The sequence below is a fragment of the Microcaecilia unicolor genome, chromosome 5 (genome assembly GCF_901765095.1).
Source record: "Microcaecilia unicolor chromosome 5, aMicUni1.1, whole genome shotgun sequence".
Classification (NCBI taxonomy): domain Eukaryota; kingdom Metazoa; phylum Chordata; class Amphibia; order Gymnophiona; family Siphonopidae; genus Microcaecilia; species Microcaecilia unicolor.
The window spans coordinates 335,737,949-335,751,598 of NC_044035.1; the positions used below are offsets into that span (position 1 = coordinate 335,737,949).

General features: G+C 42.2%; 1 protein-coding gene across 1 annotated transcript in view; it reads right to left on the reverse strand.

The window, feature by feature from the left end:
* Positions 1–13,650, reverse strand: part of ADAMTS18 (ADAM metallopeptidase with thrombospondin type 1 motif 18) — a 103,481-nt gene that overhangs the window by 55,388 nt on the left and 34,443 nt on the right. The window contains 2 exon segments of the mRNA XM_030202636.1: positions 6,558–6,653; positions 8,796–8,949. Coding sequence (XP_030058496.1) covers positions 6,558–6,653; positions 8,796–8,949 — 250 coding nt within the window.

The window sequence follows — 13,650 nt, forward strand, 5'->3', positions numbered from 1 at the left end:
GGGGGTCATGAGTATTTTCACATACCCCAAGAGCAAGAGGTCAAGGCTAGAGACGAATTCTAGTTCCTACTAGCTTTTAGATATAACCAGTGCGTTTTTACTAGCAAAAAAGGTGTCGGTACTCAAATGCCAGGCCACCCTTCAGGGGTGGGATGATCACTGAGGGATCCACCCCACAATAGCCAGGCCCCCTGCAACCAAACACAGAATCCATGACAAGGCAGAATTTATGTATAGAGCCTGAGTTCTTTCATTAAAACTTGGGGACCATGGGGTCAATTTTAGCAGACAATGGAAAAGGTGACGATACTCAAATGCCAGGCCACCCTTCAGGGGTGGGGTGATCACTGAGGGATCCACCCCACAATAGCCAGGCCCCCTGCAATCAGTCACAGAATCTACGATAAGGCAGAATTGGTGTGTGGAGCCTGAGCTCTTTCATTAAAACTTGGGGACCATGAGTCAATTTTAGCAGACAATGGAAAAGGTGACGATACTCAAATGCCAGGCCACCCTTCAGGGGTGGGGTGATCACTGAGGGATCCACCCCACAATAGCCAGGCCCCCTGCAATCAGTCACAGAATCTACGATAAGGCAGAATTGGTGTGTGGAGCCTGAGCTCTTTCATTAAAACTTGGGGACCATGAGTCAATTTTAGCAGACAATGGAAAAGGTGCCGGCACTCAGTACCTCCAAGTGCCCCCTCAAAAAAAAGCCCTGGATATATCCCTGTTCCAGATTCCAGAAGATGTTTCTTTTGTATGAAAAGAGGTCCAGATAATAACTTGTTTCACTTCCAGATTTCCTGTCTGTTCTTATATTTAGGGTTGTGTTATGAAAAGTACCACTTTATGTATTCTTCACATATAATTGTCATTTAGGATTTACCAACTAGTCATTTCCTAAAATTTGCAATTACTGCTACCCCCTCATACTGGTTCATGTGGCTTGCATTTGTTAGGGCATGTGAGGCTTCCATTAGCCTGTTAAAGGACTACTTTTTTAAACCTCTTTACCCAATGGATCAGTTTGGCCTCATCAATGTTTACTGTGGACTGTCATTAGCGTGAGAGGGAAGTACGTTTCTTCAAATTTATGCCATATGTTTATTGCTGAATTTTCCATTTTTATTGTCCACCTACAGGGTAATTTGACATTTCTGCTTTACCATAATATCAAATAAACAACATTTTTAGCTGCTGAGTAGCCTCTCTTTAGATTTATTGCTTTGCTTGGTTTTACAGTCTGGATGTTAATTTTACAAATATACTATCTGAATATTTTCTTGACATTTTAAATATTGCCGTATCAGCATAAAACTCCCACTGATGACAAATTTTGTAGCGTATCAGTGTCTAGATTTAGGGGCCCTTTTACTAAGCTGCACTAAAAGGGGGCTTGCCTTCTTCCATGATCCTTCCTCCCCCTCTCTCATCCTTGGTGACTTTAATATTCCTGCTAATGATCCTTCCAACTCTTATATTTCCAAGTTACTCGCTTTAACGTCGTCCTTTAATCTCCAACTATGCTCCACCTCCCCCACTCATCAAAATGGTCACTGTCTTGATCTCATCTTCTCCTCCAACTGTTCACCTTCTAGTTTCCTTGCCTCTGATCATCCCTCCTCTAATCACCATCTTATAACTTCACACTTAAATCTCCTCCCTCCCAGTCCCGTCCTATCCTATCTAATTTATCTAGGAATCTTCACGATATTGACCCTTCATCTCTATCTTCCCATGTTTCAAACCTCCTCTCTACTGTGGCACCATCCACGTCTGTCAACGAGGCTGTTTCTTCTTACAACAATACTCTATCCTCTGCCTTAGACACTCTTGCACCTTTGATGACCCGCCCTGTAAGGCGTACAAAACCCCAACCTTGGCTGACTTCTAATATCTGCTACCTACGTTCCTGTACCCGCTCCACCGAACGCCTCTGGTGGAAATCTCGGGCCCTTGCTGATTTCTTACACTTTAAGTTCATGCTGACCTCCTTCCAATCTGCTCTTTTACGTGCCAAACAGGATTATTATATCCAACTGACCAACTCTCTTGGCTCTAATCCTCGACTTCTCTTCACCACATTGAACTCTCTCCTCAAGGTGCCCCCTCCCCCAACTCCCCCTTCATTATCTTCTCAGACCCTTGCTGAATTCTTTCACAACAAGGTTCAAAAGATAAACCTTGCTTTCTCTACCTCACCAGCTCTCCCTCCACTAGTCCGTTCCCCTCTCTCTCCTTCCCCTCATTCCCTTTCATCCTTTCCTGAAGTTACTATTGAGGAAACTACACTTCTCCTTTTTTCCTCAAAATGTACCACCTGTTCCTCTGATCCCATTCCCACCCACCTTCTTAATGCCATCTCTCCTACTCTTATTCCTTTTATCTGTCACATTCTCAACCTCTCACTTTCCACTGCGACTGTCCCTGCTGCCTTTAAACATGCTGTGGTCACACCTCTCCTTAAGAAGCCTTCACTTGACCCTACTTGTCCCTCTAATTACCGACCCATCTCCCTCCTTCCTTTTCTCTCCAAATTACTTGAGCGTGCTGTTCACCGCCGCTGCCTTGATTTTCTCTCCTCACATGCTATTCTTGACCCATTACAATCTGGTTTTCGCCCTCTCCACTCAACCGAAACTGCGCTTACTAAAGTCTCCAATGACCTATTACTGGCTAAATCCAGAGGTCAATATTCCATCCTCATTCTTCTTGATCTTTCCGCTGCTTTTGACACTGTCGATCACAGCATACTTCTCGATACCCTGTCCTCACTTGGATTCCAGGGCTCTGTCCTTTCCTGGTTCTCTTCCTACCTCTCCCTCCGCACCTTTAGTGTTCACTCTGGTGGATCCTCTTCTACTTCTATCCCTCTGCCTGTCGGCGTACCTCAGGGTTCTGTTCTTGGTCCCCTCCTCTTTTCTATCTACACTTCTTCCCTTGGTTCATTAATCTTATCCCATGGCTTTTCCTACCATCTCTATGCTGATGATTCCCAAATCTACCTTTCTACCCCTGATATCTCACCTTGCATCCAAACCAAAGTTTCAGCGTGCTTGTCTGACATTGCTGCCTGGATGTCTCAACGCCACCTGAAATTAAATATGACCAAAACCGAGCTTCTCATTTTCCCCCCCCAAACCCACCTCCCCGCTCCCCCCGTTTTCTATTTCTGTTGATGGCTCTCTCATTCTCCCTGTCTCCTCAGCTCGAAACCTTGGGGTCATCTTTGACTCTTCTCTCTCCTTCTCTGCTCATATCCAGCAGACCGCCAAGACCTGTCGTTTCTTTCTTTACAACATCCATAAAATCCGCCCCTTTCTTTCCGAGCACTCTACCAAAACCCTCATCCACACCCTTGTCACCTCTCGTCTAGACTACTGCAATCTGCTTCTTGCTGGCCTCCCACTTAGTCACCTCTCCCCTCTCCAGTCGGTTCAAAACTCTGCTGCCCGTCTCATCTTCCGCCAGGGTCGCTTTACTCATACTACCCCTCTCCTCAAGACCCTTCACTGGCTCCCTATCCGTTTTCGCATCCTGTTCAAACTTCTTCTACTAACCTATAAATGTACTCACTCTGCTGCTCCCCAGTATCTCTCCACACTCGTCCTTCCCTACACCCCTTCCCGTGCACTCTGCTCCATGGATAAATCCTTCTTATCTGTTCCCTTCTCCACTACTGCCAACTCCAGACTTCGTGCCTTCTGTCTCGCTGCACCCTACGCCTGGAATAAACTTCCTGAGCCCCTACGTCTTGCCCCATCCTTGGCCACCTTTAAATCTAGACTGAAAGCCCACCTCTTTAACATTGCTTTTGACTCGTAACCACTCGCCTCCACCTACCCTCCTCTCTTCCTTCCCGTTCACATTAATTGATTTGATTTGCTTACTTTATTTATTTTTTGTCTATTAGATTGTAAGCTCTTTGAGCAGGGACTGTCTTTCTTCTATGTTTGTGCAGCGCTGCGTATGCCTTGTAGCGCTATAGAAATGCTAAATAGTAGTAGTAGTAGTAGTAGTAGGGGGCCTGCACTATTACTAGCATGTGGGATTCCCGCCCGCTGAAATCACCTTTTAACACGGGAGTAAAATGGCCGATTTTAGTATATCAGCAATAATGGCCATGCACTAAATTTCAAAGTATACCAATATAGACCTGATTCACAATGTGACTGTACAATACCAATGTGCTTATTGAATCAACAATTAACACCTATGTACTGGAGCGTGTAGTGCAAAAGAAAGGAAACCTCATACGAACTGTGGCACTGCCTGGTGTATGCAACCAGAAAATAATTAAGGCTCACAGTGAAAAAGTAATCACGGGTAAAAACCTCTCTACTGGGCACTTAGTAAATACGATAGTGGCAAAAATCATCTAACCACTCATCCTGTCTCAATAATTTAGAAAGTGGCCAAATAGCCACTCCGTGTCGATTCGCTACAGCAGCTCCCAGCTCGCCGGGTTGTGTGTTGAGGACCCTTGAGAAAGCGGCAGCGAAACGGGTCCATCGGGACCTCAGCAGTGCGGAGCAAATGGAGCTAAGCTACACAGCAGTACAAACAGTATAAGATGTGTTGGCTATTTGGCCACTTTCTAAATTATTGAGACAGGACGAGTGGTTAGATGATTTTTGCCACTATCGTATTTACTAAGTGCCCAGTAGAGAGGTTTTTACCCGTGATTACTTTTTCACTGTAAGCCTTAATTATTTTCTGGTTGCAAACACCAGGCAGTACCACAGTTCGTATGAGGTTTCCTCTCTTTTGCACTACATGCTCCAGTACATAGGTGTTAATTGTTGATTCACTAAGCACATTGGTATTGTACATGCACTAAAGTTTCCATTAGTGGCTATTAGTGCTTGAGCCCTTAACTATACCTATTTTCTAGAAAATAAGGGCTCATGCACTAATGGGTTTGCACGAGGCAACGCCCACATGCTAGCCATTATTGCTGAACACGCCCGTGTTACTGTCAGATTGACGTAGACTTTCACGTTTTTTTTTCCTGCTCTGTTCGACCTATCACCACTCCCACATTGCAAAAATTTGTCCATGCACTTTTAGCAACTAGCTACATCAATATAGAAATAATACGTGAAGGACTGTGAACTTTAAGATACAATAATGGGACTGGGGCCCCGGAGCTAGCCAGACTCGGATCCTCTCACCGCTATAGCATCATGTAAACCCTCAATAAACAAATTTAAATATATAGGGCTAGATTCTATATATATGGTGCCTGAAACGGAGAGGGTGGTGGACACTTGGAATGCCCTCCCGCGGGAGGTGGTGGAGATGAAAACGGTAACGGAGTTCAAACATGCGTGGGATATGCATAGAGGAATCCTGTGCAGAAGGAATGGATCCTCAGAAGCTTAGCTGAAATTGGGTGGCGGAGCAGTTGGGGGGAAGAGGGGGTGGTGGTTGGGAGGCGAGGATAGGGGAGGGCAGACTTATACGGTCTGTACCAGAGCCGGTGATGGGAGGCGGGACTGGTGGTTGGGAGGCGGGAAATACTGCTGGGCAGACTTATATGGTCTGTGCCCTGAAAAGGACAGGTACAAATTCAAGGTAAGGTATACACATATGAGTTTGTCTTGGGCAGACTGGATGGACCATGCAGGTCTTTTTCTGCCGTCATCTACTATGTTACTATGAAACATCTGCACAGAAAAAAATACACCTAGGCGTATTCTCTAAAGTACGCCTAAATTTTATAGAATAGGTTTAACTTTCCATGCAGTATGTAGAATACGCCGAGCACCTCTCCATGCAACCAAATTTAGTCACGGCTATTTACACCATGTTTTTTACTTGGCATAAAACCTGATGCATAAATTAGGTGAAAAGTGGGTGTATTCTATAACAATGGGCATAGGTTTTAGAAACACCCATGCCTCGCCCATGGCCACATCCCCTATTCAACTCATGTGACTTAGAATTTACGTGCACCGCATTACAAAATATGCTTACCGAGTTCTGTACGTAAATCTTAATGCCAATTAATGCTGATAATTGCTTGTTAACATCCAATTCACCTCACTGATTAGCTAGTTTACCAATTAAGTTACGTGCATTGTTATAGAATAAGCTTCAATTTCCACACGGAAATTAAGGCGCAATATTTAGAATCTGGCAGATAACACACACAACTTGTTTAGTGTGCAAATACAAGAAGGGATACATATGGGTGGGATATGGGTGGGCCATAGGCGGGGCTTCTATTTATTTGCATAACTTACAGAATATTGTAAGTTATGTGCTAAAGTGTTCATGTAGGCGAGTGCATTTAAGCTTGCTATAGATATGGTGTAAGTCGATGCGCCTAATCCTAGACATGTAGATGCCGATTTACACTAGCATTTTACAACAGAATCTTGGTGCCCAGATGCCATTACAGAATTACCGTTCAATATGCTGATCTAGGTGACTAACTTTGGCACTAAGGTCTAACTTCTATAGAATATCAGTTTTGGGGAGAAGTAGACACATTTTGCTTTCAAAGTTCTAGCTTTATAAAGCTCCCAAAATGTTTACATGCAGATTACCATATTCAGGCCACAAACTGTTCCTTCTGCAGCTGGCATGAACTTTGTCTCACATCTATGACCAACTCTGTGACACCAGAGGGATTTGCATATGTCCTACAATTGGAAAATAACACCATCAGATAATCGAGTTGCAAAATTTAGAGCATGGTCTGAGCTAAAGTTTTAAAGCATGAAACGTTCCTGGTACAAAAATTTTGTTTTAAATTAAAATTAATTTGTTATGTCCATGGCCTAGTCCAACAAGGTGCATTATGGACCTTATTTATTACTTTAGTTCTTACTCACTTAGATTACTGTAATGCTCTTTTATACAGGCTCCCTACCAAAGATACTAAGGAGTTCTTTTAGTAAGCTGTTGCAAAAAGTAGCCTTAGCGAGTCTTTACACGGGTCTTTTCCACATGCTAAGGACAATTTTAGCACAACTGTAAAATGACCTATTTTTCTAATTTTTGTATTAATGGCCATTCACTAATGTTAGCAAGAATTGTATTGGAAAGGCAAAAAATATCAACAACTACTAAAAATAATTTTGCCCTACAGATTAGGACAGGGGACACTCATTTGATTCCTTTGGGCGTTGCTTTTGTAAGATTATGGAGATATGACTGATGACGATGCTTTAAGATAATTTTTTTGGAGCATGTTAAGGTTTGTTTGGTTGTGTGTGACTGCTTTTTTCTTTAGTGTTTTTTCCTCCTCATGTAGGATTTGATTCCCACTGTTGCTTTTGCAGTCTATCACAACGAGCCAATGAGTTAACCCAAAAGGGGTTGTATTTTAGTAAAGGTCTATGACTTTCCCCAGGCCATTGAGGCTCACTTTAATAAGCTAATTAACCAGAGATTTATGTCCTTTTTCCTAATCTGTAAGGCAAATTTTTAGTAGTCATTAACTAATGTTGCCATTAGTGCGTGGTCATTTTAAAAAATTACCGCATGAGCACTTACAGACACCCATCTTATACGCAGTAAGGGCTCAAATGGTATCCCTGCGTGGTAATGCAGTTAGTGCAGGAATACTCACTCTCCAACCATGACATGCCCACTCAAAAAATTTGAAATATTTTTTAGTGCAGTTAGCACGTACACATTTTGGAGTTCCCACAGGACGCCTGAATGTGCCCCATGATACTCCATTTTTAGTGCCTAATGCAGCTTAGAAAAAGGGCCCTTACAACTAATCAGAATACAATTGTCAAACTATCAACTTATGCCCAAAAATTTGATCCCACAATGAACATTGGTTACCTATACCAGCAAGGATCAGATTCGAAATCATGAGCTTAGTTCTTTTTTTTCTAGCATGTTTTTAAATGACACAAATCCCCACTAGGAAATTTGGGGACCCTTTTATAAAGCAGTGGCAAGCCCGACGTGGGCTTACCTAAGCACGTTAATCTGGAACTACCTCTGGTCCAATGCGGGCGCCGGTGGTAGTTCCAGCTCCAGTGTGCGCCATTTGCCACGATGGGAAAATAGATGGCTATTTTGTAGCGCAGCGCTAACCCAGCAGTAATTAGTTACCGCTGGGTTAGCACCGAAGCCCTTACCGCCACCTTAATGGGTGGTGATAAGTGCTCCCCCTCACATGGCCACATGGTATTTTCAGGCATTTTTACCCACTGCGGTAAAAAAGGCTGCAGCGTGCAGCAAAAATGACCCCCCTTCACTAGCACAGGTCCCTTTTTACTGCAGCTTAGATTGCGCCATCAAAATCTCATGACAAAATACCATCATTAAAAAATAGGCAGAATGGACACCATCAGGTATGCTATCTTTAGCATGATCAGGTCAACATTTTAGAATACACTTCTTCGTTACATAAGACAAGACATTTCATTTATTCATTTCTCAAAAACAGTTTAGAAATACATCTGTTCCAAGAAGTATATGAATGTCAACATTCTTCAGCTAGATGTGAGTCCTCACGCTCTGGGGTCAGTTTGAGGACTGGATATTATGACTTTATATTTTAGTAATTTTTTTCTTCTCTGATCAACAGTATATCAAAACTAAATAAACTTGATCTGTCTGTGGCACACATACCAGTTGTTCATCAGCAAACCACAAAAGATAAAGAGGGGGAATTGCTATAGTTTTAAACAACAAGTCATGTGGTAAAATTAAGACTTGACACACCTGCACAATCTTTGAGTCACAGTGTTATAGTTCATATACTTTGAGCAGGTGTTTTTAATGCATGGTCTAATCTTAGCATGAAATAAGTACAATACCTTGGTAAAAGTGAGGTTGCATAGTGTTGCCTTTCCTCCAAATTGCCATTTGCATTGTGTATCTGCATCGTAGGTCTGTCCTGGAAGTTTATCTGGGTATTTATAATTTCCACTTTGTTTAGGTTCATCAATCAGGCAGGCAGCTTGATCTGTACTGTAATGACAATAACTATTAGTTATGTGTTCTGGTAATATTTACTAGATCATAAGAATAGCCATACTGGGTCAGACCAATGGTCCATCTAACCCAGTATCCTGATTCCAACACTGGCTAATCCAGGTCACAAGTACCTGGCAGAATCCCAAAGAGTACCAAGATTCCAGAATCCCAAAGAGTAACAAGATTCTGGAATCCCAAATAGTAGCAACACTCCATATTACCAATTTCAGGGCAAGCAATGATTTCCCCCTGTCCATCTCAATAGCAGATTATGGACTTTTCCTCCTGGAACTTAGCAACACTCCATATTACCAATTTCAGGGCAAGCAATGATTTCCCCCTGTCCATCTCAATAGCAGATTATGGACTTTTCCTCCTGGAACTTGTCCAAACCTTTTTTAAACCCAGATACACTAACCGCTGCAATCACATACTCTGGCAATGAGTGGAAAACCTTGTTGAGTAAAAAAAGAATTCCCTTATATTCATTTTAAAAGTATTACCATATGACTTCATTGAGTGTCCCCTAGTCTTTGTACTTTTTGAAAGATTAAAAAATCGATTCCCTTTTACCTGTTCTACACCACTCATTCTTTTACATATAGTAATAAAACAGATGAGTGCGCTAACAAAAAGAAAAACAGATTTTTAATATAGTGCTGCTTACAGAGGATAATTTTAAAAGGTTTATGCAGTGAATAGGTGCATAAAAGTGGCCATTATGTGCATACAAGAAGGGTTTTATGCACAACGCAATTTTAAAAGGAAAGAGAACATGTGTATAAGAGTTTTACATAATTTTGTGCGATCTAAAAATGGGCGTGCTGATGGAATTTCAGGAACACGTTTCTGAAATATGTCCGTCCTGCATATTTTATAATGGCAGTAAACAATATTAACACCTACATTTGCCACCGCTAGTGCTATAGGATGCCTAAGGTTGGACCTACTTGTCTATCGGGAACTGGTGGTGGGAGCAGTGATTCGTGCTGGTGAGAAGATTGCAAGTTCTTGGTCATTGCTTGTCAGTCTTTTTGCTATTTGGTCTCTATCTTCCCTGTCTGTCTACCTTGTTCTTTGCCTGTGTGTCTGCTATTTGTTATTTGTGTCTGTCCACTCCGGGCATGTATGACTGGGTCTGTGTATGGATGGGTGTCTGGGGGTTTGAGGGGTTGTGGAGGTGTATGGATGTATAGAGATATAGCTGGAGAATTGGTGGTAGGTATGAGTGTGTTGGTTGTGGTTCTGGGTGAACTGCTGCTGAGTAGCATATTTAGGATGTGTACTAAATCAGTGGTTTATGTGGTCTCTGACTGGGAGAGTACAGAGGCAACTGAGGAGGAGGAGGAGGAGGTGGTAATCCCTGCAGAACACATATATAGGCTCGAGATCTACTTGTTGGACTTGTCGGAGGAGCAATGTCTACTCCGATTTAGATATCATAAGAACATTCTTCACCTATTCCAGAAATTACAGGTTGAACTACAGGTTTCCACTAGGAGACATACATGCTAATACATTTGAAGGTCACCACAGTCCTTGCCTTTTTGGCCACTGAGCGGCTTTGGCAAGGAATATGTTAGTGAACTATGTCAGCCAACATTTCATTGTTTCTGAGTGCTTTTCTCAGGAGAACTAATCAACATTTCTTTTCCTGAAGATATACAAAAAAAAAACATGATAAATGTTATGACTTTGCTCACTGTCCCTCAGTTTGGGCAATAGAATGCTTGCACATTGCAATCAAGTCAGCTAAAGGGAGTTATGCCAGTAGAGAACCTACAACGTCTTTCACTCTCTGAACACGCAAGTAATAGAATAGAACATGTAGAAAAAAAAGCTACATTGGTTGATAGGAAAGAAAAGATAATCACTCATTTACCACCTTGGGTATATCTCTTCATGTAGGTGGTTAATAAATCCCAATACATAAATAAATAAATAAATTCAAAAGAAACAACAAAAACGAGACAATAATAGATAAAAAGATAACAGGGACTAGGTCTTAGATCGTTAGTCACAGTGAGAGAGCCGAGAGCAGTATCAGATTAAGCAGCAGGGAAGGCTTCTTGGAGAAGCCAGGGTTTAAGGAGTGGCTTAAGATTTTTCAGGGATGTTTCAGCTCTACAGGGAGAGAGAAAGTAGTTCCAAAGCCATGGTGCTGCAAAAAACAATGCCTGACATCTTGTTGATTCTAGGGTGGCTTGTTTCAGGTTTGGGAAAATGAGACGATGATCGTTAAGAGAAGGGATAGTGAGGGATGAGAGATAAAGTGGTAGGCCAATATGGAGGGCTTTGAAAGCAAGAAGAACTTTAAAGGTAATACATTTTTCTATAGGAAGTCAATGATGAGATTTAAGGAGTGGAGAGAAATGGTTGCTACGACGGTCATTACAGAAAAGTCTCATGGTGGTGTTCTGTAAGGTTGGATCTTTTTTTAATAAGAAATTATTGCAGCCCAGGAAGACTATATTACAATAGTCCAGCTTGGAATTGCCATAACAACATACTTTCTGTTTCAGTATGGTATGAACAAGTGTCAGATCACTAGTGGATGACATCCAGGTAAGGAAGAACCTCTGACAACATTCACTATCTTATCACTGCTCTTTTCTCGCCAGATAAACTTCTCATTCCTTTTGCAGTTTATTTATTTATTTATTTATTTATTTGTTGCATTTGTATCCCACATTTTCCCACCTATTTGCAGGCTCAATGTGGCTTACATTATGCCGTAATGGCGATCGCTATTTCCGGGACGAGAAATACAAAGTGGTATTGCATTAAACTTCATAACTGATAAAGTAATGTATAGAGTCAGTTAGACAATCGAATACAGAAGTTCATTTCGGCGAATAAGTGGCAATATGTTAAAGTTCATTAGTAACAGAGTTCATGAATCAGTCAATTGTAAAGAGTTCGATTTTGTTTTGTCTGGTTTTGGTAGAGTATCATTGTTTGATAGTTAAAATGGATCATTGTGGTATGCCTTATTGAATAGGTTAGTTTTTAGTAAACCAAGTTCAAGTACATGAGTCACACCAATGTCTATGAACCTGCCACACCACCATTGCCCTTGGGGGTCTTCTCTATAGGTTGCCTAAAGTTAGGCACCGGGATGATGCACACTAAACACAACCTCAACCTCCCCCCCCCCCCCCCCCGATATTCAAAATTATTTAACCGGTTAAATAGGGTTTAAGCACCTAACTGTGGATATTCAGCGGGAGATAACCGGTTATCTTGACCACTAAAAAGTTAACCGGTGAATATTGGCATAGCTGGTTAACTTTTTAGTGGCTAAAATAAACCTGGATATTCAATGCTGGTTGCCGGATATGGCTTGGCATTGAATATCTGGGTTTAACGCCACCAGCGGGTAACAAACACACTGCCCACAGGAGACTAAGTATTGGGCCCAAAGTCTATAACTGCAATTAAATGCAAAATTGTCATTATAAAATACCAGTGTAAGTCCACAGTGCATGCCTAACTTTAGGCATGAGCACCTATGCTCACTCGATGGCTGATGTAAATGCTCACACCTGTGGGCAAATAGGCACATAAGTGCAAGTATTCTATACCCCACATGTGTGAGTGCTAGGCATACCCCTTCCAGGTCCATGCTCCTCTTGCAGTTCCATGTTATGCATTTTGCATATGCAATTTTCAGAATGCCAACTGACAGCTATGCACATAACTGCTAATTAGTGCCAATTAGCACCAGTTAACACCAATTATAGTAAATAATTGGGCATTGATGCTAATTAGCCGCTAATTATTATATTATATGTGCAACCGACACTATTCTTTCACTTGTGCGCACAACTTTGCGTGCTAAACATAACATTGTGCATGAAGGTTTCTAGAATTAGGGGTTTACTGATATCCTCTGTCTTCTCCCCTATAGATGACAGAGGATATCTGCAGAAAACTTGGTTTATTACTCCCAGCTGAGGAGTGGTACAACATGGCCTATAGGCACTCCAGACTTGTCACAGAAAGGACCTTTAGCCATGTGAAAACACATTTCAGGTGTCTAGATAGATCTGGGCAGTGTGTTTGTTTCTAGCAAAAAAAGGTGCCAGTACTCAAATGCTAGGCCACTCTTCAGGGGTGGGGTGATCACTGAGAGACCCACCCCACAATAGCCAGGCCCCCTGCAACCAGTCACAGAATCTATGACAAGGTAGAATTGGTGTATAGAGCCTGAGCTCTTTCATTAAAATTTGGGGTCCATGGGTCAATTTTAGCAGACAATGGAAAAGGCGCCGGTACTAAATACCCCCTTAAAAAAAGCCCTGGGTCTGGGGGAAATCTACCACCCCACAAAAATGCAAAATCTTTTTATTTGCATGCTGTATGCTCTACAAAATTTCCCTGACCCACAGGCAGGCTCCTCCTAAGGGGGTTTAGCGTGGACCCTACGAAGCGATGGCTGGAAGGCCAATAGAAGCAAGGACATGAGCACTGGTGGCAAGAAATGGTTTGATTGTATATCTAACTTTGTTTGTAGTGTATGCATTTCCATAACTGGGGGGGGGGGGGGGGGGGGTTGACTGTCCATTGTCTGGAACAGCTGCCAAAGACTCCATGAACCACCCTATTTAAGTGCTTCTGAACAACATTATCTCATTTGGCACTTTATAGCCATGGCTGGCAGCTGGTGATAGCACAGGATAAACCACTGATAAA